Source organism: Leishmania donovani, chromosome 25 (genome assembly GCF_000227135.1).
Source record: "Leishmania donovani BPK282A1 complete genome, chromosome 25".
Classification (NCBI taxonomy): domain Eukaryota; phylum Euglenozoa; class Kinetoplastea; order Trypanosomatida; family Trypanosomatidae; genus Leishmania; species Leishmania donovani.
This window is the reverse complement of record NC_018252.1, coordinates 485,027-508,356: the sequence shown is the minus strand read 5'-3', so window position 1 is coordinate 508,356 and position 23,330 is coordinate 485,027. Positions and strand designations below refer to the sequence as shown.

General features: G+C 63.4%; 5 protein-coding genes across 6 annotated transcripts; all 5 read left to right on the top strand.

Annotated features, from left to right (window-relative positions):
- Positions 1-1,368: 1,368 nt before the first annotated feature.
- On the top strand, positions 1,369-3,348 carry LDBPK_251330 (hypothetical protein, conserved; the record flags this gene model as incomplete). Its single annotated transcript, XM_003861415.1, has 1 exon — positions 1,369-3,348. One exon carries the CDS (start codon positions 1,369-1,371, stop codon positions 3,346-3,348), a length of 1,980 nt encoding a protein of 659 aa, XP_003861463.1.
- Positions 3,349-4,841: 1,493 nt separating this feature from the next.
- Positions 4,842-5,585, top strand: LDBPK_251320 (hypothetical protein, conserved; the record flags this gene model as incomplete). The annotated part of the gene is made up of 1 exon (XM_003861414.1): positions 4,842-5,585. One exon carries the CDS (start codon positions 4,842-4,844, stop codon positions 5,583-5,585), a length of 744 nt encoding a protein of 247 aa, XP_003861462.1.
- An 897-nt stretch (positions 5,586-6,482) lies between these two features.
- LDBPK_251310 (hypothetical protein, conserved) lies at positions 6,483-9,683 on the top strand (the record flags this gene model as incomplete). The annotated part of the gene is made up of 1 exon (XM_003861413.1): positions 6,483-9,683. The coding sequence occupies one exon, from the start codon at positions 6,483-6,485 to the stop codon at positions 9,681-9,683; it is 3,201 nt and encodes a 1,066-aa protein (XP_003861461.1).
- Positions 9,684-10,801: 1,118 nt separating this feature from the next.
- On the top strand, positions 10,802-12,331 carry LDBPK_251300 (hypothetical protein, conserved; the record flags this gene model as incomplete). The annotated part of the gene is made up of 1 exon (XM_003861412.1): positions 10,802-12,331. The coding sequence occupies one exon, from the start codon at positions 10,802-10,804 to the stop codon at positions 12,329-12,331; it is 1,530 nt and encodes a 509-aa protein (XP_003861460.1).
- A 2,540-nt stretch (positions 12,332-14,871) lies between these two features.
- On the top strand, positions 14,872-21,801 carry LDBPK_251280 (hypothetical protein, conserved; the record flags this gene model as incomplete). Of its 2 annotated transcripts, none has more annotated exons than XM_024473465.1 (1): positions 14,872-21,801. In XM_024473465.1, the coding sequence occupies one exon, from the start codon at positions 14,872-14,874 to the stop codon at positions 21,799-21,801; it is 6,930 nt and encodes a 2,309-aa protein (XP_024329236.1). Both variants share the same exon structure in this region, with proteins under 2 accessions (XP_024329236.1, XP_003861458.1).
- Between the last annotated feature and the right edge of the window lie 1,529 nt (positions 21,802-23,330).

Below are 23,330 nucleotides of genomic sequence, written 5' to 3'. Positions count from 1 at the left end.
GCCGCGTTCACCCCCCTCCATCCTCTCTGCGGGGAAGCCAGGCAGCCCCTCCCCCTATCCCTGTCAGTGCCGGACCACCCCTCGTGGTGCCAGGGTCAGGTACCTACGACGTAGCGAAGTCAGAGCGATTTATCGCTACGGGTGTCGGCGGTCATGTCCTGGATGGCGCTGCGTGGGGGAGGCCTGCAGCTGTGAACGTGTTTGTGCGAACCATATGATGGGCAGTATGCCGCCCTGACCCGAACGTATCTCACCCGGCCCTCACCGCGCCCTGGCTCGGGGAGCCCGAGGCGCCCCGAGGGATGCGCGACGTGGCGACCGGGCACAAGGCGAGCGGCCGTGAGGGGCGACCTTGCGGGGCGGGGAGGGCGGGGAGGGCGGGTAGAGGGTCTGGGGCGGAGGCCGCGCTTCGCTGACTGGGTCGGCGCATTTCTGCAGCGGCGCGTGTCTACGGCTGCTTGGCGCCACGCGGTGCGGGGGCCTGTGGCTGGGCCGTTGTCCCCATGCTGTATGGCGGAGAAATAGACGCGTTGCGAAATAAAACAGTGTTTCTCCTCTCCTCCCCTTCCTCTCCCTCTCCACCGATTCATCCTCGTCGTTCCTTGTGTTCCGTGACGTCGTCGATGGTGTCTCTCTGTGCGTGTGTAATGATTCGTGCACTGGTTTCTTTTGGCGTCGTCTTCCAGCGCCGTGAAATGACAGAACGGAACCTGCGCTCGGGCGCGGAGGTGAGCGGCGGCATTCGAACGGACCGCACCGCCAATCTTGTAGGCGGGCAGCTCACGACCAAGCGAGCTTGCGCTCTGTGCACGCCGGACTTGATGATGTGCGCACTGTCGCACACACCTCGTTCCCTTTCTGTGTTCTCTCCACTCATGTCTGCCTCTGCGCTTCCCCCGTCCCTCTCCTCACGCGCCATCTCTGGCTTGTGCGTGTCTGCCCTTCTCGTTCTCTCGGCCACGACCTTGCACAAACCCCGCCCCCGGCATCTTTCTTTCCGTGCATGTGATAAACGCACGGAGGAAAGGAAAAGGGCAGGACGATAAGGGTGTGTGAGGCGCACAAATCGAGCCTCCCCCCGCCAACCCGCACTCACGCAGCACAGCACCCGCACTTCTCCGCCTCGCCTGTGTCGAGTTGTTGCACATACTTTTCTTCGTTGTTCCGCAGGCGGGCGGGAGCGGACGCTTGAGAGTGACACCGACGCACGCACACGCCCAGGCAACGGAGGCGACTTCATCCTTGCCCTTGTGACAGGTTCTTCCGTCACTCTCCGGCCTTGCCGCTCCCTCCGACGGCCACAGCGACGCTGAACGTCGGCGAAGCGAGAAAGAACACGGAAAAGGTAAGGGACATCGCTGTGGCGCAATGGAGCCGCACGTGTTTTGCGGCCCCGACTTCATTCTTGAGGTACCGCCCCAGAGTGTCTCCCACGTGCTGGAGAGTGCGCAAGAGGCGGCGGCGGCGGTGGCAACACGGTCACCGGCCGAGTTCTCTGCGCCCCCTACTTCTGCGGAGTCAGATTGGCCAGACAACACAACCAGCCACGCCAGCAGTGGAACCGGCGGTGCTGCGACACACGGCTGGGCTGTGCGACCATCAGCCCTGCTACGCATCCAAAATGAGCTCTACGGCGTTTGCACAGCCGAGGTGCGTCGACACGTGCACGCCAACAGGGAGCTCACCGCGTGCATGAAGACAGATGTGCGCCGAGGCATGGAAATTGTGTCACGGCGCATGGCTCATTTCGGCCGCATTGCCCTTCCTGCAAGCTATGGTGGCACCAGTGGCGGTGGCGTGCCGCCCCCTCCGTCCGAGCTGACTTTTGTGCAGGTGAAGCCGACAACAGCGCTCAGTCTGGAGGAGGTAGCATCGATACAGCAGTCGGTGCGCGTGGCGGGCGCGCCCTCCTCTTCGGCCACTGCAGCCGCTTCCGCTGCTGCTGGGGCATCTTCACCATCAGCGCCATCGACTTCCTCCGCTAACACGTACCTGCTGCTCTGCGTAACGGACTCGCGCGTCGCCGCGCAGCTGCACATGCTGTGCCTCCGCAATGCCTACATTTCTCTGCCCCATGCCTGCCGCCTGCTTAACTACTTTGTCTCCACTGGTCGCGCCGCCGCCATCGTGCCAAGCCAAGTGCTGCAGAAGCGGGAGCTGCTCAGGTCGCACCTCAACTTCGATGCTGAGCTGTGGGGTGTGCTCGAGTCGAAGCTCACAGATGAGCTGGTGGAGCAGGTGCGAAGCTCTGGCGCCGCGCCAAATGGCGGCCGACTCTTCACGGCTTTCGAGCAGCACGAGCAGAACGTGAAGGCGGTGCTACGCTACTGCGAGCAGAACGTGCGCTACGCAGGTGTCTTTGACGACAACGAGGAGGCGAGCCCGTTTCTGCTGGCGATGGGGCTGTGCTGGCGACTCGGGCTCACGATGGATGACGTGTGCCGGCACTTTGCGCGTCACCCTCGCCGCGTCGTTCGCGCCTTGGCGCTCTACCTCGCCCGCTACACCCTCGCGCCGGAGGACTACGTGTACTTCTTTATACCGTCTCTCTGCGATGAGGTCATTATTGCCTGCACCGAAGATGCTCAGGTCACATTCTCGATGAAGGACTTGAGCCGGCAGCTGCTCACGAAGAATGACGTCGTGGATGCGTGGCTGCCAATTTTGTCGAAACACTGGCAAGAAGATGTGGTGTTGCCGGCTATGGCGTTCATGGAGACCTGCTGGAAGCTGCAAGCCCAAGGCGGGGGCGGCGAGGCTGACACGGCTGCTGCGTCACAAGATGCAGCCACAGGAGCTTCACAGCTGTTCAAGGAGGCCGACGGGACTGCCAGGGGCGGGCCGGAGCGCGTGCACGGCGAAGGCCGCGGCATCGCTGCCACCTTTGGATTTCGCAGTATTGCTGAGATTGCCGACCACGCCGCGCAGCACGCGCGTGTGCTGGTGCCGCAGAGCATCGCGACGATACTGAAACGGCGCCGCGGCCTAGAAGAGGAGGTCTTTGGTGGTGGTGGCGGCGGCCGAGGTGGAGACGACGACGATGCTGTGGACGTCCTCGGCGATGACTACGATGACGACGACTTCCTCATCCATGTCGACGTGCGCGGCGGTGGCGAGACCGGCGATGCTGAGGGGCCTGGCTCCATGAAAGTCCAGCGCAACAGCGGTAGCAGCAGACTTGCCTTTCCCTCCACGAAGTGTGCGCGAACCGATGAGGGCAAGGATAGCAGCGGCGTTGTGCTCGATCCGCATCGGCGCATTATGCGGGAGGGGCTAAAGCTGACGCTGTCCTTGCTCGGCCGCCGCACTCTTTTCAGGAAGGATGATGAGCACTACATCGAGTTCTGAAGGTGTGCTCATGTGTGCTGCGGTGCTGCGGGAGAGGGAAGGAGGAGTCCTCTCAACCAGGTCTGTGACGGAAGACTTCACACAGCCATAAACACACCAAGGCAAGTGCGCGCCGGTGAATGCCGCACCGAATTTAAATGAAAATGCACACACAGGCTCGCGCACATAGCACGAAGAGCGCTTGAGCAACAAGGGTGATCACGCGAAGGAAGGCGGGGAATCTCCATAGCACGCCACACCTCTTTCCGTAAGAGTGGGTGAAGGGCGGTGCTGGCCCCTCAGCACACCGTGAACTCCGTTATGGCGTTGTGCGGCTGCCTTGCCCTTCCTCGCCCCCCTCCCCCTTCCCTTTGCTCCACGTAGACGCGAACACACGCATGGACAGGAAAAGCTACCGTCGCCGGTGGTGTGCTCCATGCTACCGCGCTCTCTCCCTTTCCTTTACCGGCACCTGTTCTCCCGTTTCTGTCCCGCTCCTACCCCCCTCCCCCTCCTGCGCACACGCACCGTGTAACCCTCTCTCTCTTGTCCGCTTGTGCTTCCTCACCCTTTTCCATTCCCCGTGCAAGAAGTGTTCCTCATCCGCAAGAGCGCGCGCAGGACGAGCCATCGGGGCGTGGACGAATCGCCGAAGCAGAGCAAAGAAGCCGTCATTTATCGCCATCCACACGGGTGCACCCTCGATACGCTCCGACAGAGAAGAGGCGTTGGCGCGACCGCGGAGTCAGTCGCCAGCGTGCGCACGCGCCGTTCGACCCTCCTGTTTCCATCGCTGCTGCTCCTGCTGCGTACCTTGTCCGCGTTTCGGTTGCCACTCATCTTTGGCGGGAGTTTGATCTTCGATATTTTCGCTGCGGTTCTCTCCTGTCGAGGAGGGACGGAGGGAATCGCTGCCGATTAAGACACACACACACACACACACACACACACGTACGCGTGTGCGGGGTGGCAACATGTCCGCTAATGACTCCCTGGGGCTGCTGAGAGAGGAGCAGCGCCGGCGCTTCGAGGCCGCCAAGAGAGAAGGCAACACACCAGAGGTGCGCAAGTGCGACGCGTGCCAGCAGCCCACCTACTCCGCCAACGTGTGCCCTGCCTCAGGGCTCTTCCACGACCTCGACAAGAAGAAGCTTATCGGCGGCTCTGTCGTCACCTCCAACGTCATCTCGTCGTCACAGCTCATGGCGGCCATTGACCAGACACGCGTGAAGTGGGTGCCCAGTCGCACGCAACTGGTGAAGGTGGACGCACAGTCCATCAACATCTTCCAGAGCTTCGTGGCTCAGATGGATTGGAAGCTGCAGCGCTACGCCATCCTCTACGGCCTCTACGATGACGCCACGCACACGATCGAAGTGCACGCCGTCTACGAGCCGGAGCAGCACGGCAGCACCTACACCTTCGAGCCCCTCCCGGACGCGCACTTGGACAAGGTAGAGAAGATCGCCAAGGCACTGGGTCTGCGGCGCGTCGGGGTGGCGTGTACGCATCCGATGCGCGACCCGGAGCACATCTTGCTGAACTTCCGCGAGCTGCTGCTGTGCGCCAAGGAGCAGTCTCGCTACGGTGACGAGTGCGCCTTGCTCACCGTGGCACCGGCAGCCATGCCATCGACGAAGAGCGGAGGCACGACAAGCGCGCCGGGTGAGCTCCCCACCGGCTCCGCGGCGGCGTCGAGCGGTCCAACACTAGAGCCGACCATCGTCGTCTCCTGCCAAGCCTGGCAGACGTCGCCGCAGTGCGTCCACCTTTACCGTCTTGGGGTGCTGCAGGAGTCCTCGGGTGGCGAGGCGGCGCTGCAGGACGTGGAGCAGGCGCGGCAGGTGCATTGCACAATGGCGTTGGAGGTGGCCCAGACGGACACCGACCCACGCGGGCACCAGCGCTTTGTCACGAAGGCGCCGAGCACCGAGATCGATACGCGCTGGTTCACGAGCTACATCGCAGTGCAGCAGTTCGAGTCGCCCATCGTCCGTGGCGCCTTCATGCGACTCTCGCGGCCAGGCATGCCGCCGCCGGTTCTGCAGAACCTGCGCAACTACATCCGCGATCCAAAGCGGAAGAGCATGTCATTTGCCGAGACGATCGCCGACTTCCACGTGCTCGTGTACCTCCTGACGCAGATCTTCACCTCTGACGACGAGCTTCGCGCCCTGTGCTCCGTGGCGCGCACCAAGATGATGACGGAGGAGGCGGCCAACTACCAGGCCATCCTGCTGGGGATGATGTCTGCGTAAGAGGGTGGAGAGAGGAGAACGCGCATTCATGTGTGTGTGTGTGTGTGTGTTTGCACCTCAAAGGGCTCAGGGGTGTCTTTCCACGCGCGGGACAGACCTCATCTCTTCTCTGCTTCGAAGAAATGCGGCTCCCCGTCTCTTCAGTATCGCAGGCGTTTTCTTCTCTGTGTGTCGCAAGCAGAGGCATTGATGCTTCTTTACCCCCTCACCATTGCACGCGCTGAGGCCGTGTAGCGTGTGTGTGCCGTTGTTTCTCTACTGTGGGCTTGTCATTCTGCGTGTGGTGATGTCATGCTTCACGCATGTGCATGTGCGGGCGGCTACGTGCGTTGCTCTCTCGCTCTCTCAGAATCTGCAGAAGCAAGAGTGATACGGCAAGCGCAGAGGGGACAGCCGCCCCGATGCAGGAGCCATACAGAAACGGCTAATAGAGAAGTGCTCGACGCGGCAGGTAGCAACGGGTGCGCGATCTGTATTCAAGGTAAAGGCACAACATCTTAGTTTTCCGTCGCGCATCGACTCCCGAGCCCACTCCCCTACCCCCTCACCTTCTGTGGAGTATGCGGTGCGTTTGCGCGCGTCTGGCTCTTTGCGTATCAGCTGCTTGCCATCATGGACATCACCGGCGTTGATGTGGCTGTATCGCATGTGGGTATGTGTGCGTGTGCGTGTCTCTCTGTCGGTGTATCCCCCCTCCCCTCCCTCATTACCATTCCGCGGCATCTCTCTCTCCGTTTCCCCTCCTTTCGCTTCTCCTTGCCGTTATGCTTTTCTGGACACGTCCGACGCAGCGAACACCTCGACACGCGCAGCCGTGCACACTTGCGGTGAGCGTCTCCGCGCACGTCAGGCAAGTCGACCGCGCTTGTGGCGCTTTGCCCTCTCACAGGTATCAGAATGACGATGTTCCCCCGCCCCCCTTTGCCTTCCTTTCAGGTGACGCTGCTGCCCGAGCCGCCGCCGGTGCGGCAGCAGCAGGCACCGGGTAAGGCACACTCCGCGTCGTCCCCACCATCGCCGTCATGCTCCTCACGCGCATCCATACAGATGCAAGATGAGGCCGCCGCCAAGGCCATGCTGCACGCTGTCCTTGACATGGCGTACGACTGCACGATGCCGCAGCGGCGCTTTTGCAGCTACTCGCCCGAGGCGGTGCTGCGCAGCGTGCGAGCCCTTGTGGACAGCGATCTCTGCGCTCCCCTGGTGGAGTCGCTGCAAGCCGCCGCGCGGGCGTATGCACAGCGCTGCGTGGAGGTGCTGATGGCGCAGCAGCAGCAGCTGCCGCCCGGCGCTGGCACCCCGGAAGGAATGGCAAACGACGACACAGAGAGCGACGAGGAGGCCACGGCGCTGTCGGCGAACGCGACGCTGGGCGTGGTTCAAATTCTGGCACAGCTTGTCACCTACTGGGAGCGACTGCAGCAGGGCCTGGCGGAGCTGTCGTCTGTGTGGGTCTACGCAGACCAGTGGTGCTCGATGCAAGTCGGCAGCGCCATGCCGCGTTCCCTGATCGCTGCCGCCACGCAAGAGATTCGTGAGGTTTTCAGCGGCTACCCGGAGCTCTGTGACACAGCACTAGCAGGATACGTGGCCGTGCTAAAGGCGGAGCTGACGGCCGATACGGCGGCGCTTCTCTCAGCGTCCCGCTCTGCGCGCATGTCTTATGCGGCGGCGCTGCCGGACAAGCGTGCAGCAGCTTCTCTTGCGGACTCAGAGCAGTCGGTAGCTTCCGCGCCGCCGCTCCCGAGCGTGGATGCGACTCCGCTCGCTACACTAGCGTGCCCGCCTTCTCTCGCCTCCCTCGACAAACCGCTCCGGCAGCGTCTGCTACGCCTCTTCACTCAGCTCACCCTCGCCACTCAGCAATACACAACGCGAGTGGAGCCGACAGTGGTGCGCGTTGTGCGAGGCCACTACGAGGAGGTTGCGCACCGCTTATGGGCTGAGAACGTCAACGCAAGAGTATTTTTCCGTTTTTGCGACTTCGTTCTTAGGCATGTCGGGCCGATGTCGGCATCCCTGCTTCACCCCGGGACATCACTGATGCTGGAGGAGGCGATTCAAGGGTCGCTGATCAGCACGGTGGGTAGCGAGGTGCTCAAGCGCGATTTCGTTGCCCTCATGGAGCGGCAGGAGTACCGCTCGCTGCGTTTGGCGTGGCGGCTGCTCTCTGTCAGTGCGCGGGTGCGCAGCTCTCCGCTTGTCGCCGATTTATTTCACGAGTACCTGATGGACTGCGGCCAACGAATCATGGAGGAGCTGGTGCCGTCGTCGACCAAGGGCACACCCGCTGCGGCTCTGGTGCCTCCGTGCGAGCGGCCGTTCCTGGCAGTACGGCACCTACTTGGTCTGCTGGAGCAAGGCAGCCGCACCGTCGCGAAGTGCTTTTCGGAGTGCGAGAGGGATTTCAAAGTGGCGCTGCACGAGGACCTGCAGACAATCCTTGAGGCCTACCCACAGGCCTTCTCGGAGCAGCTTGCCGCCTACCAGGATGCGATTATGAGGGAGGTCGAGGTGGGGCACGTGCCGGTTGGCTCTTCAAAACCGACGCCGCCGGTGGCGCTAGAGAAGAACGGAGATGACGACAACGATGACGAGGAGGACGTGTCGTCGTCGCCGCTGCGCCGGCCACGCCCCGAGGGGACTTCGCCGTCGTCGCGGCCTCCCGTTGCGGCACCTTCACCCGACCTCACACGGGCTGAAGAGGACGAAGGTGCTTCGTCGGGGAGGGAGGAGCCGACGGAGGTGGAGGACGCGGCGGAGGGCGACGCCGTGATGGGTGCGGCCGCACTGCATCACGCCGCGCCGCTTCCGACGGGGGTGAGGGAAGCGACGTCGGTGCTGCGCCGCATCGCGCACATCTACTCCTACCACCCCAAAAAGGACCTGTTCGAGGCGGCCTACTGGCGCGACTTTGCCAGGCGCTGCCTGCATGCACACCGCAAGCTGAACAGCACCGCTGAAAACACATTTATTGGCTTCCTGCGCGACATTTGCGGCCTCTCCTTCACCTCCAAGTTTGAGGGTATGCTGACTGATCTGACCTCGTCGACGGAGCTGACGACACAGTACAACACGTGGGTACAGGAGCAGGAGCGGTCGCTGCAGCAGCAGCAGCAGCAGCCGTCCGGCGAGGAAGGCGCTGAAACCTCGGCGGTGGGTCGACTCGTGCCGGAGGCGAAGAGCCTTGATGCGCACCTCTTCATCCTGACGCAGAGCTACTGGCCCGAATGCCCGTCAATGCCCAGCAACTTTTACGTACCACCTGCCGTGCGGGCCATCACGCAACTAGTGGAGAAGTTCTACACCGGCCGGTTCCCGAACCGCCACCTCAGCTGGCAGCACCCCCTGAGCCACGCGACCCTGGTCGTGCGGCTCACACCGCAGAGCTCCACGCTGACGCTCACCGGCACGTACACGCAGTGCGTGCTGCTCATGCAGCTGGACGCGCTCTACGACCGCGGTGTCACCTCCATCACAGCCAAGGCACTGTGCGACGCTGTGGGGATGGATATAGCCAACACAGAGCTCCTGGGGTCGCTGCAAGGACTTTGCCATCCGCGATTCCGCCTTGTCCTGCGCGCGGAGGCCGCCTCGTCGCCGCCTTCCGGCGATGGGGCGCAGCGCACGTCTGCGGAGCTTGACAACGAGGACGACGAGAGCGCTGCGAGGGTCGAGGAAGCGGCCGCGTCATGTGCGTCACCGCAGTCCTCCTCGCCCGGCACCGCCGCGGGTGCATCCGCCGGCTGCACGTTAGCTGCCACAGACTTGCTGCAGCTGAACCTGGGCTTCACGTCTGCCACGAGCAAGGTGCGCATTCCCTTTCAGACGCGCATGCGCACCACGGCGTCTGCCGGCCTCGACGGCCCCAGCCGCGGCGGACGCACCGCCGACAATGGCGGCCATCTGGTGGAGGTGGCCATCGTGAGTTGCCTTAAGGCGCAACGCACCATGACGCGCATCGACTTGGCGAGCGCCGTAGCAGCGCGGGTGCCGTTTCCGGTGACAACGGCAGTGTTAAAGAAGGCGATTGACAAGATGATCGAGCGCGGCTTTATGGTACGGGGTAAGGACAACGCATACGTCTACTCGGCATAGCCTCCCGCGTCACTCCAGTAGGACGTGTGTGTGTGGGAGGGGTGGACGGTTGCGGTCCGCAGGTGTGATGGCTGTTGTTGCTGCGGTGATGTCAGCAGCGCACGCACTTTCGTACGCGTTTCAGACTGGATAACAGACATGTTGGCAGAATCCGGTGATCGAGAAATATCAAGAGCGCGCTACCCCCCTCCCCCCTCTACGTGTGCGTGCGCGTATGCGTTTCCGCCCTCGTAAGGGTGAAAGAGGAGGTGAGGGACGAGCGGGCACGAGGGCTTTGCACAGCGTCCTCCACTAGGCTCGGTGGGTGCGTGTTGGAGGGGGAAGAGCGATGCAACGTGTTCGAGGCCCCCTCCCCCTTTTCCCCACGGCGCTTGCGTATCACATGCATCATGGTCGTGCGCTACGTGTGCTGCCTCCTCTTTTTTTTTTTCGTGCTCGCTCTGAGGAGAGTGCATGGGCGTGGACTCGACTCGCATGCATGGGCGTATTGCAGCATACATGTATACATGTATTTGTGCGTATGCACGCCCGTCTGTCTATCCAGCACGTCATATCTACCTCTCTCTCCCTCCCATCTGTCCTTCGCCCTCGCTCACATCCATGCCACTCACACGGATAACGCAGCTGATTTCTCTGCCTGTTTCTCCCCTCCCTGCGTTCAAGCCGTTGTTGCCGCTGATACACTTCGTACTGTCTCCGTCCCCATTCACCAGTGACCTGACTGCACCACTGACACTCGCCCACCTACCCACAAACACACATACGCATATATACATATTTATCTTCTTATATCTCCCCCCTCCTTTGCTCCCTTCTCTATTTCGACCACCGCGCACTGGCTCTCACCCACCCGCACCTCCCCCTTAGCAGCAGCGGGGACAGCAGGCGGGCCTTCTCTCACGTGGGGTAGTCGTCGCTTGGCGAGGCGCTCTTACCTGTTTTGCCCCCTCGGTAAAGGGGCTCTGGCGTCATTGAGTGCGTCTGTCGGTGTGCGGCACAAGCTGAGGCGACAGCAGCTACACGGTCAAGGAGAGAGACAGGGACGAGCAACCGCCGTGGCGCAACACCATCCATTCATACAGATCCGCTCAAGAGGTGGAAAACAACGACGATCAAAGATGTGGTCGATGCTCTCGCAGGACTTTTCCGACTTCGCCGAGGCGTTCAAGTCCGAGTCGGTGGGGTTTATGGGCTATCTCGAGCACATCGCCGCCAACGTCGTGGGCCGCGGCGACGTATACGCCGGCGACGAGGCTCTCGGAAAGGCGGTCGCGGAAATGCCACTGTCCAATGCCCTGCTGCGGCGCTTACAGGACACGGAGGCGACATACACGCTGCCCATTCAGCCAGAGGAGAAGGCGGCGTTCGCAGCGTGGATAAAGGGAAGTCCTCTCAGCAGCGCGAACGCGCTCCGCCGCCAGCAGTACATGGCGGCAGGCGGCACCACCACCAAGTCGGAGGGTGGCTCTCCTGCTGGGACGCCGGGGCGCCTTCCGCCGCCTGGCATGACTCCCAACCGCCGCACCGTCGAGTACCCCGATGAGCCGATGGAAGAGACCCGCCAGCGGCTGCTGGACTACAACGAGGTGGTGCTGAAGTGCTACATGTCGCTCGTGGGCGACGCGGTGAGCCCGCGCTCCAGCGTCTCGGCATCACCGGATGCGAGGCGGTGGCAGACGGACCCGTCCTTTGCTGCGAGGCGTGGAGAGGGTGAGAGCAGGAGCCCCGTGCCGGTTGCCGCAACTGGCGAGCGGTCACAGGTTTCCTCCCCTTCCTCGGCGATGACACCAGCGCGCGGCCGCATCAGCGAGGACGAGTTTTTTGACCGCTACTTTTTCCGCTTGACGCAGCTCCGTGTGTCGGAGTCGCAGCGCCGCGGCGCTGCCCCTCACCAAAAGGCCTCCGCGAGCACCTCGGCGGCGGCATCGCCGGCGTCTCCATCGGCCCCTCCAACGCCGTCGTCGTCGCCGCAGGTGAACGATAGGAGTCGACAGAGCACCGACGAAGACGACTTTGCCGTCGTGCCGCTGTTTGCGAAGCGCGTGATGACGGCAGCCACTGGCTTCGTGATGGGTATCGACAACGCGCTGAACAGCGTCGTGACGGGCGAGGCATCGCGCTGCAGCGGCGCCGATGGCGAGGGGATGGATGAGTTCAGCGAGGATGGTGCCAACGTGGACCCAAAGGACCTCGTGCACTACAGCAGCACGAGGCAGCAGATCGCGGGCCTCGAGTCGACGGTGCAAGAGCTGCAGGAGGCTCTTCGTCAGGAGCGGCGGCGCGTTGTTCAGCTCGCCAGCGCGTTGGAGGCTCAAGGGATCGAGGTGCCAGCAGAGCTCTTGACACCGGCGCGGTCCTCGGCTCCGATAACTCCTGCGGAAAAGACGGAGGTGACCTTGGCGACAGCGCTGATGGCTGCCCGCGACACCGATCCAGCCCCTGCCACTCCCACTGGGACTGCCGCTGCCGCGTCTTCTGCCGGAAGTGGAGCGTCAGCTATGCCGTTAGCCCCCACCGCAGCGGCCCCACCCCTGGACAACCAGAAAGATAGCGAGGCCACCTCTTCCACGCATAGCACCAGCGGCGACATGATCTCGGCGGCAACGGAGGAGGATACGTGGGTGTGCATGAGCACAGGCGCCGAGTAAAGGGGCCAGGAAGCGAAATGCGCCTGATGGGCGCGTGTGTGTGTATGTGACGAAAGGGAGGTGCGTACGGGCACACGCGTGTGTGTGTGTGTGTCTGCGTGCGTAATGACTCGTCGCCTCTTCGTTGCAATCGTGTTGGCTGAGCATCAGAGGCGGCATCGCTTTCACTCGTATCCTTTCGTCGTGTCTCCCTTCCCCACTCTGCATGACTTCAGTGCTCCGTGGCGCTGGCTGCTTTGGGTGCCGCTCTTCTTTCGTGCGTGAGGGGGAAGGGGGCGAGGGGGGTGTTGCACGCAGGCCATTAAGCGAGTCGGCACATTCGTCCCAGTCGGCCCGACCTCTTTGGGGAGGGGGGGTGCGGCCGAGCCGCTTACACCGAGGGCCATACCGGGATGTCACAGAGCGCGCCTTTTTCATACAAGGGCGTGTCGGCGCGCGCGCACCGCCTGCGCTTGTGCATGCACGGACGAGAGTGCGGAGCCACCCGCCCTTCCGCCCCAGCTTCCCGTCTCACCGTGTGGAGACATGAAGAGTGGGCGGGGTCGGATGGGCGGGGCTTACTCGGAAGCCGCCGGGCAGCGGATATGGCGGGGGAGAAAAGGGGGAGGAGGGCGGCCGTGAGGTCGCCGGGAAACCCGTCGTAAAGCAACTGCAAACGAGGAGGGGTCGTGGCAGGCAGAATAGCGATCGCGCTGGCGCCTGAGAAGCGAGAGAGCAAACCCTCCCTTCCCCCCGATCGTGCCGCCGACCCTGCCGCACTGCCATCGCCCCGGGGAAGGAGCGTGCACGGACGAGCTGGGCGTGCAAAGAGGGCAACGAGGAGAAAAGAAAACATTTTTCGCTCTGTTGGGGGGCTCGACGAGCTCACTCTTGCAGGCGTGAAAAGGGGTTTAGAGGAAGGGAGAGAGAGCGATGGACAGTCGTCAGCAATGACTGTGCAAGGCACGCCTTCACCATCTTACATGTATATGAGTTTGTGGTGCCTGTGTATACGGAGGGTAGGCGGCGTCGCTCCTTCGGCTGTGTGCTGCGCCGCTTCCTCCCTTCCGCATCTTCACCTTCTCCTTCCCCTCTGGTTTCATGCTCCTTAATACGCGCCACCACTGGTCGGCCCTGAAGATTTGTGGGATATGTGCGCGCCGACGGGGCGAGTGGGGGTGGGGTGAGGCGTTGGGTTGGTCGGCCGGTGGGAATCAACTGTGCAGGTCCGAGTAATGTTTGGTCGTGCATTGCGGTGCTGTGCTTGTCTCTCACGTGTAAAGTGATACGCGTATTTCGTTCATTGCTTACTTTTTGTCGTCCTCGTCGTCGTCGTTGCCCCGCCTCCTCTGCGGTGTTCCTGGCTGCTGTCCGTGTATTGGATGTATGCGTGCTGGTGTGAACGCCCTTGTTTTTTTCTATTACTGCATGTCGCTCTATCGCCTGTGAGTCCTTTCTTTCTATTTCGGCTCCTCGTCTCCCCAAGGCTGTCCCTCACATCACTCCCTTCGCCTTCTCGGCGTGCCCCAACCGTGGTGCTCGTCGTGTTGCTTGCTGCGTGCTGCTGTCGTTGATATGTATGTTCACTGTGCGGAGAAGGTGTAGTACGACCCTGCGCGAACGGAGAAGAGCGGGTGGCGGGGTAGGGGGAGCGTAGGATCAGAGAGACCGACAGAGAGGGGGCGGGAAGGCAGTAGGTTGCTTACATGCGCAGCACGCCACCATTTTGGTTGAACAGAGAGACAGGAGGGGAAAAAAGGGCCCGCGCGGGGCGTGCACGCATCTTTACTGGTTGCTGCGCAAGCCGTGCCGGTGCTGGTGGAGTGTCGAGCTACTCTCCTCACACTGATAAGGGGACCAGCGCAGCCTGCGAGCGCAGTTACCGCGACTTCGTCACAGCGCCCTGAGGGCGTGCCGAGTCGCGCGGCCACCCTCCCTCTCCCTCCGGTCGCCACTTCTCTGCGTGCCATTACTCCACAACGCTAAGAAAGCACTGCTTCATTGCAGTACCGCTCTCTCTCTACACGCCTTACTATGCCCTTCCCTACTCCCCGCACATCTTTCCTTCTCCTGCCGTAAACCACCACCGTTCCTATCACCGCTACCAACACGATCATCATCAGCCACACGCACACAGATAGGGGCATACCATACATCTTGAACAACGCAAGCGCCGAGATAACCCACGCACGCACACGTTTTTCCTTTTGAACGGGCTTGCGCGCGTGTGTGGCACCTCCCCCTCTCCGTCATCCTGCTCTCTTTGTTATTATGCTGTTCTGTGGCTTCCTCCAACGATTACCGCCTGGCTCTTTACCCCCCTGTTCTCTCTCTCGGTGCTTGCGAGTGCGTGTGCGTGCGCCTCTTGCCCCCCCCCCCCACTTCGCACGCACACCCCCTCTCTCCCGCACCTCTCCTGCTCGCTGCATTACCTTGCCTGTGCAGTCGGCTGCCCGTTTGCAACCGCTTCTCGAGCGCGGTGGCCGACTACGGTGTGCTTGCCTCGCTCCTCCCTCTCGTTTTCTCTCTCGCTCATCCATCCACTCGCTTCGCCAAGCGACATGCTGCTGAGCAAGCAGCCCGGTGACACCGGCATCTACGCCACCGCCACGTCGAGCCAGGTGCGGCTCTACTATGTTCTCGACCGTGTCTTCCCGCTCACCTCTAGCGGCGCGGTGGCAGCGGAAGGGTCTGGTGTGCTGGGCAACGCCGTATATGACGGTTTCGATGGCATCGGCGCCTCCGCAACTACCCGGTCTCTCAAGCCCGTACCGCCGGATTTAATGCCGTACTTTGCTGGTGCACCGGCATGCGTGCCTCGCGAATACCTGCGCATGCTGTGCCGCCTCTCCGCTGTTAGCAGAGGCACCGGTTCTGTGGCAGCTGCGACGACTAGCGGCATAGATGTGCGGGCGGGAGGGTATGACGCTTATGGGCTGCCCGCTCCGCTCGCGACGTCAGCAGCACGCGTGCGCTTTCCACCACCCCCTCGCACCGGCGTGGGGTACGCGTCGGCGACTTGTGCGGCCTCTGACGACTGGCTGCAAAAAGAGCAGCAGAGGCAGGACGTCAGCTTCGCGTACCACTGGGGCGCCCCGCTTGTCCCTTTTCATGCAGTCCCCTGTGGCGGCGGTGTCGGCGCTGGAGAGGGGCGACTCTTGAGCTCACATGGTGGAGCGAACGCGTCGCCGCAGGAGTGGGCGACGCCAACGCTAGCCGCCGCCGGGGCCACCTCGACCTTTGCAGAGGAGTACGGCCCGGGGCAGTCGTCAAGTCGCGTGAGCGGGAACAGCGCGGCGGGGTATAGTGGATACTACACCGGCAGCCCGCAAACACTGGCCGGGCGCGCTGGTGGCGGCGGCGGCGGTGGTGGTGCTCGCCCCAGCAGTACCGCCTCGGCCGCTGCCGTGTCCACTGCACCCACTGCCCTCTCTCTCAGCTGCGCCACAGATTGCGTGCTGTTCTTTGTGGCGAATGCAGAGGGTCTCAGCTGGATTGGCCGCAGCGATGCCACGACACTGTCCCCTCTGCGGGTGTCCACGTCGCTGCCGATGCGACGGCGCGGCACCGGCGGATACGGCGGGCCATCCGGTGGTGGTGGCGGTGCCACGGTAGTGTCATCGGCGCCACACCCACCGCGGCCGTTTTCCGAAGCCTTTGGCGCACCGGTGAACACTACCTTCCCTGCGAACAGCTTTGCCAGTAGTGAGCAGACCGCCACACCACCGAACATGGCAGGGGACCTCTCACTCCAGAACGCCCCGCTAATCGTGTCAGATGAGGACGGAGGCGAAGGCGGCGATGAAGATAGAGCAGGCGAGGCGGTGGCTGCTGGCACCGGAGGCGGTGGTGTGGCAGACAGCCGCCGCCGCCCTAGCTTAGCAGGCGCTGCCAGTCCATTCTTCACCGACGGACTTGACGTGTACGGAGGGGTGGTGCCGACGACTATGGTGGGGCTCCCGATGCGTAGAGCAGTATCTCGTCAGGACCGCGTTGTCACCGCGTCCGGATGGGATCCGCGCAACTCGGCCATACTCGCCCTGGGCCGGCAGAGCGGCGCGGTGCAGCTGCTGGATGTCGAGTACGTGGTGGGCTCGGTGGAGGGCAGGTGCTGCAGTTCCACTACCACGACCCGTAGCACGAGTAACGACGACACCAACGAGCTGTTTTTTGTGCCCCCAGTGGGCGGCGTCGCTGCAGGGGCCAGCGCGCTCGGCGGCAGCAGTGTCGGTGGGACTCGTCTGGTGCCATACGCGGGCGCAGACCACCTCAGCTACAGTGTTGTTCAGCAAAAGCAAATGCTGGGCCCCGTGACGGCGCTGGATTGGATGCCACAGTCCCACCTGACTGTTGTGGCCGCGCGGCGTCTCGATGGGCTCGGCTTCTACGCGGAGCTGCTCGATCTGCGCGCCTCTCACGACGGCGTCACGTACCTCGGCGCGCCGCCCGAGGTGTTCGGCGTCCCTGTCTGCGCGCGCACTACAGACAACGCTGCCCCATGTGTCCTTTGCAGTGCCGAGCAGGTGGCGTGCCACCCTTCGCAGCGGTACGTCGCCACGGTGGGTGCGTCGCAAATGCGGGACATTGTGCAGCTCTGGGATGTGCGCATGGCGACGCGGCCGGTTTCGTGTCAGGTGTACACACGCGCGGGATATACTTCCCTGTGCTGGAGTGCGGCAGAGGCGGGGGTGGTGCTTGGCACGACGCGCGACGGCGGTCTGCGCGCGCATGCCTTCAAGGAGCTTGCACCATCGCGCGCTGCTCCAGGCGGCCCTGTCGTCGTGACGTCGCACCACTACGGCAGCGCAGCTAATCCTCACCTGAGCCCGAGCGGCTTTGGCTCCGGTGGTGCCGGGGGGGGCTTCGGGACAGGCCGCAGTCGCCGACGTCGCGCCCCAAGCGGAGGCCTCCCGCACCATCGCTCGCCGAGCGGCGGAGAACTGGATGCGGATGGTTGGGGCGTGAGTACCAGCAACCCTGTGAACAGTGGCTGCAGTGGGACGGAGGCCGAGGCCGAGGAGGACTTCACGGACGGTTCCTGTAGCATTCGCTCCGGCTTCTCCGGCGACGACACCGGCACAGCCGTGCCCTCCATCACTGACGGAAGCAACGCTTTGGTGCACGTCAGCGTGAAGGCGCAGTCCGCGCTTAAGTGCCGGCTGCCGTCTCGCGTGCCCGCCGCTGCGGTGGGGTGGGTGTGCCACCCGCTCTCGGAGCCGATGAAGACGATCACCGCCGGCAGCATCCCGGGCCTCCCGTCGGTGCACCGCCGCACCAGCAGCGGAATGTCCGCTGACGGACCTCACCACTCTGAGCGCTTGCACACCTCTCACGGTGCCACTAGCGGCCTTCGTCCCAAAGACGACTGTGATGGCGAAGTGGACGACAACGCGGTGGCGCGTGGCTGCCGAACAGACTTGCCACAGCTGCTGCTGCTCAATGCCAAGAATGGGGAGCTATATACGCAGGTGTACAACCCAGGTGGCAGCACAGTCACCAGCCTCAACAGCAGCACGGCTCTGGTCGGCGCCGGCCCCAACGCTTTCCTCACACACGCCTCCACGGCGTACAATACAGCGAGTTATGTTTATGAGGAGGCTGTGCTTGAACGGCTGGAGTGTCAAGCCGCCGCCGCCGCTGCTGCTGCTGCCGCCACCGCCGCTCCCAGCGCAGCTCCTGGTATGGTGGTGCCCTCTTGCCCCACCCCCATCTCCTCCGGACCCGCATCCAAAGCAGTAATGGGTTTGCTATACGGGCGCGCAGGTGTCGCCGGCGCGGCAACCGTTACCTCTACAAACAAGCCGCACGTATCAGGCGACAGCACCGTTGATGGAGCTCAGCTGTCAAGTACTGGCAGCTCTGCCAGTGGCGGCGGCAGGGCTTGTGCTGTTGCTGCTGCTGCTGCTGCTGCTGCTGCAGCAACCCGTGGTGGTGGCGGCGCTGCGACGGCGGCGTCCAGACTAAAAGGCCGACCTGTCGATTTGATCGGTCTGGGCCTCTTGGACGAGGTGGAAGATGAGGACGACGATGAAGAGGGTGAACGGGACACGCTGCGGGCCAGCGCTGCCGCTGCCGCCACCGGTGACTACGAGCACTGCGCTCTCGCCGGCGCCAACACGAACGGGCAGCAGTCCGATTTCGGCGCTGCTTCCTCTACAGCTCATGGCCTGCCGAGCATGAGGGCTGCGGGGACGGCCGGAGTGGGTGGCAACGATGACTCGGCAAGCGCAGGCAGCCCGCGCGCCGGACTTACGAGGGAAGCTGCGTCTTCTTTGGTGGGCACTGGCGGTGCAGCTGTTCCTAAAGCTCCTAAAGGTGTGCATCGCAGCGGCATCAGCAGCGCTCTCCAACAGGAGGAGGGGCTACTTGGCCGTCGAACTTCCTTGCGCGAACCTGTCGCTGCGTCGCCGCACAGCCGGCCCACCTCTGCAGAACCGATGCAGCAGCCATACACAGTCACCACATCCGCAGGTGGCCGAGGTGCCTCTCAGTCCGCAACAGCAGCGGCAGCAATGCCCATTCCACAGGAAATGAGCTTCTGCGAGTTCCACCGCCTCGATCGTACGCGGCATCTGTGGAGACGGCTGCGCAGCGGCTTCTCATATGACCCGGTGCGCAACTTGACCGTGCTCCTGCGCGAAGGCCTGGATCGGGAGGGGTACGCCACCTTCCTCTACGGCTGCTGTGCTGCACAGCTGCTATTCCCCACTGCTGTGATGGTGGCGCCAAAGTCGCGCAGCACCGAACCGGGGACGGGACCGGCAGCGTCGGCCCCCTCTCTAGCTGTGGGCCTGAAGCGAGCCGTGCCAGGGCTGCTGGAGCTGCTGGTGTCGGAGCGTGAGTTGCGGCAGCAACTGGGGCTGAACGACACCCGGCTCTCCTCGCAGTTTCCTCTCAGTCAACACCACCACCTGCTCGCTTCGGCCAACGCAACCGCATCTGTCGCAGCCGCCATGACGGCGGGTTTTGCGCCTCCGGGCGGCTACGCCATCGTCGGCCCCATAGGGGCACTCGGCCTGCAGGCCCCTCTGCTGGCGGGCTTGCCGAGCGCCATGGAGCGGCACAAGGGGCCGCCGGGGTTTTCACTGCACCCGTTCAGCGCCGCCGCGGCAGGCATTCGTGCGGGTCGCCCGACACCGCCAGCGCACCTTACCGGGCCCGCGATCAACGCTGGCGCGAGCCGCACAGCTTCATCAGTTCTCCGGGGTGGCGCAGGCTCCTCTGGGGCGGCCGGTGATGCTGCAAGGGACAGCGCGGCATACCTTCCGACGTACCCCGTGGCGATTGGGATGTTGCGGCAGCTCGTGCTGCAGTCCATGGGCTGGACGATGCCACCTGCCGTGTGCCTCGTTGACTCACCAGCTGAGCACACCACCGAGCGCGAGGGGACGAGTGCCAGCGCTGCCGCAGAGAGAGCCGGTGGAGTGCAGGCGACTCGGTCGCCTCCTCCAGGCGGCGACCACCGCCCCCAGCACCCGGCGGAGAGATTTTTCGTGCAGGGAGACGGCATAGGCCAACGCAGCCTGCAGGAAGCGCTGGAGCGGCGCGTAGCCGTGCTCGTGTTGCTGGATCGTCTCGAGGAAGCTGCTGAGTTGCTGGCGCTGTACGGCACTCACAATGTGCAGTACCCCAGTATCGCCTTGACCCTGTCTGCAGCGCGCGGCCGGCAGACGACTGTGATGAGCTTGGCAGCAGATGACTGTCCTGGGGTGACCTTCTGGATTCATTTGATGCTCGCATACATGGAGCTTGTGATGCATCAGCAGTCGTGCGGAGCGGCGGCAGCAGGGGATAGGACGCTGCAGGCGGATGCTGGGAGCTCGAGAAGCGGCAGCGACGACGCCACATCGAGCACGACCAAAAGCGTCGCTGCGACGACGGAGCCGGTCAGCCGCTTCGATGACCTCTTTACGTTACCGCATCAGAAGGCGGTGGTGCTGCACCTGCTGGAGAGGTATCCGCGCCTGAGCCTCTCTGACAAAGTGGCCCTTGCCACGGCGCTGCTCTTGCCCTCGCGGTACCACAGCGGCCATGTCGCCAACTTGATTGAGGTGTTGCAGACTTTGGTGCAGCAGCAGTACCGTGATTACTCTAGCACCGCTACCGCCAGCACAGCAGCTGAACAGGCGGTCGCCGACAGCACGTGCGGGTCGCCGTCCTCAACGTCGTCGCCACTCGGGATCCGCGCGCGGCAGCAGCGACGCGTGGATTCGAAGCGCGCATCGTTGTCCGGTCTACCTCGATCGCCCGCTCAGAGTTCTTCCGTAGACGCTGCTGTGTCGCCGGCGGCTCTCGGCAGCCGCTTCCCAAGCCCGCCTGGCGCCCCTCTCGCGCACGGCAGCGTCAATTCCCACTACAGCGATCCTAGTGACACCTTCGTGCTGGCTGCCGCCGCATCTGCCGCCTCTGCGGATCGCTTCGCCCCCATCTACCGGTGCTCGCTGCTGCTCGTGACAGTCGTGGAAGGCGTTAGCACCGACTGCGGCGCACTTCAGCGCTACGTGGACGAGAGCGGCGACGTGCAAACGGCCTTGAGCTACGCAGCGGCGTTCAGCAATGTGCTCTCGCCCACGGTCCGCACGTGGCGTGACGCGTACCGGCGTTTGCTTAACGACCAGGGGCTCGCCATGTGGCGTAGTCTTCACGATCTGCATCTCGTGAAGCTTCTCAAAGCACGTGAAGAGGCGGACAAGCACGTGGGCGGCAGCGCCATCTCCGGCAGCAGCAACTCGCGTAGCGCCGGCGCCGTTGGCGGTGTGGCGGGCATCCCAGGAGGCTCCGTCATTGGCGGAGGCGGGGGCTCTTCCCCGGGCATGGTGGGCGCAGGCACCACACGCGGCGGCGGTGTTGTTGAAGCCACCATCGGCGTCCCGCCGGGAAGCCCCGCGGGGACTCTCTCGGGTGCTGGCGTGCCTCGACCAAATGGCTTCCCTGGCGCGCTGGGGGCACTTGGGAGTGACCTCGGTGCAGGGCCTGGTGCCGCCTCCGCTGCGGCGATGATGTCGACCCAAACAGCCATGATGATGGAGCGCACGCTGAACCGATTTGCGCAGACCACCGCAACCGCGACAACCGACTGCGACCGCTCGTTGCGCGAGGCAGCCGCGACTGCTGGTGGGGCCAGTCCAGGAGCTAACGAAGCGCTCCACCGAGCGGTGGAGCTGCGGTGCAACTGCGGTCAGGCGATGCACGCGACGGCGCCGAGCAAGAGCTCCATCTCGTCCATGACCTCGACGAACATGACCCGCAAACAGCTCATTCCGTGCGGCAACCCAGAGTGCCGACAATGGCAGTCGCCGATGTGCACCGTGTGCGGTGAGCGTATGGAGCACCGCGCGACGGAGCTGCCGCCGGAGCGCTTCTTCGCATGGTGCAGCGTGTGTCTGCACGGGGGCCACTGGTGCCACCTGCGGGAGTGGTTCAGCAAGCACACCAAATGCCCCGTCGAGAACTGCCCCTGCCACTGCTGCGATAACGTCCATCTCTCGTAGCACAGGCGGCCGCTGATCGTCTTGCCTCTCTCTCGCTGCTCTCGTCCTGTTGACGTCCCCTTCCGTCTAAAAGCCCCCCTCTCCCTCTGTGTGTAAGAGCGCGTGTGCGCATGCGTGCTTGTGCTTCGAACCGTCTCCGACCGCCCCTCCGCCTCACTACCCCATCCCCCTTCATCATCACGGCGACTTTCCGTACAATTATCGACGTCAAGAACGAAAATGGTAGCCGATGAAAGCGGTGAGAGGCAGTCAACGCGCTGTGGCTGCAGGTGCTCTGGTAGTGTGCAACACAGAAAGAGGAGAGAAGCAGTGAAGAGAAGGTCGGCTGCCGTGATACGCGTTGTAACGGACCTGGCGGCTTCTGCACTCCCTTTTCCCCCTTCCCTTGGAGCCTCCAACGCTCAATGCATACACACGCCCATGTGGAGACAGGCACGCACGGAAGATGGGCTGCAGCGTTGACATTCAAGCACGGCACCGGCACTGGAGGCCTTTCTTTCCTCCTCTTCCGCGCGCGTGTGTCTGTATCATGCTCTCTCCTTCCCTTCAACACCTGTCGTGCGTGTCGGCGCGTGCCTGAGGCTCCTCGCTTTCTCTGTGCACCAAACTGCTTCAAGCATCTGACCCACGCAACTCCTTCACATGGATCGCTTTCTGCACGCGCTCTCACCCGCGTTTTCCGTTCTGTCTTTATGCATCATCTACACGCAGCACATACGCTTCGACTTGTGCGTCGACGAAGGGGAGGACGGAGAGGGGGCTCGACCACAGCGCAACCGCCCTTCCCTTCAGAAGCGGCCCATTCACATCGCCGCCTTCATCTCTTCTTATCACGCTTCCTCCCTTTGCTTCGTATCTCCCTGTGTGTGCGATCATCATCAGCGCCGCCTACTTCTTCCCCCTTCCCTTCCCCCTCCTCCCATGAAGTACTTCTCGTGTCAGCCGGACTCCCACAACGCGTTCGGGTCGTTGACGAACGGCGTTCTGACGTACTTCACGGTGGACTGCGCGCGCTACCGACGCGTGGCGGCGAACGGCATTGACGATGCGGCAGAGCTGCACACCCCTGCCACAGGGGAAGGCGCGGCTGTAGGAGGCAGCGCGCCATCGCAGTGGCCCGGCCAGCATCCCTTCACGGCTTCCTCCTCGTCCACCAGCCACAGCGCAGGGTATGGTGTTACCCAGCACGACGTGCACTTCACCACCGAAACGCGCATGCACATCCAGCGCACGCTGACCCTGCCAAGCCCCTTCCAAGGAACTCAGTGCTTCTTTAGCATGGCAAATCGTACCGTCTTTGGCACCGATATGGCGTTCATCGGTGCCGCCAACGGCTTATTGGCCCTCGCCGTGCTTCAGGAGGATCTGCTGCTGTACGTGCGAGGAAAAGACCCGCAGAGCCTGCGTGAGCAACTGCAGCGTGAACATGCGGAGTCGTCCTCTATCCTGAGGCGTTGCTCCGCCTCGTTGGCGTCGGTCTCCGCCTCCGACAGCGGCGTGACCGTCCGTCGGCCTCCCTCGCCGCCAGC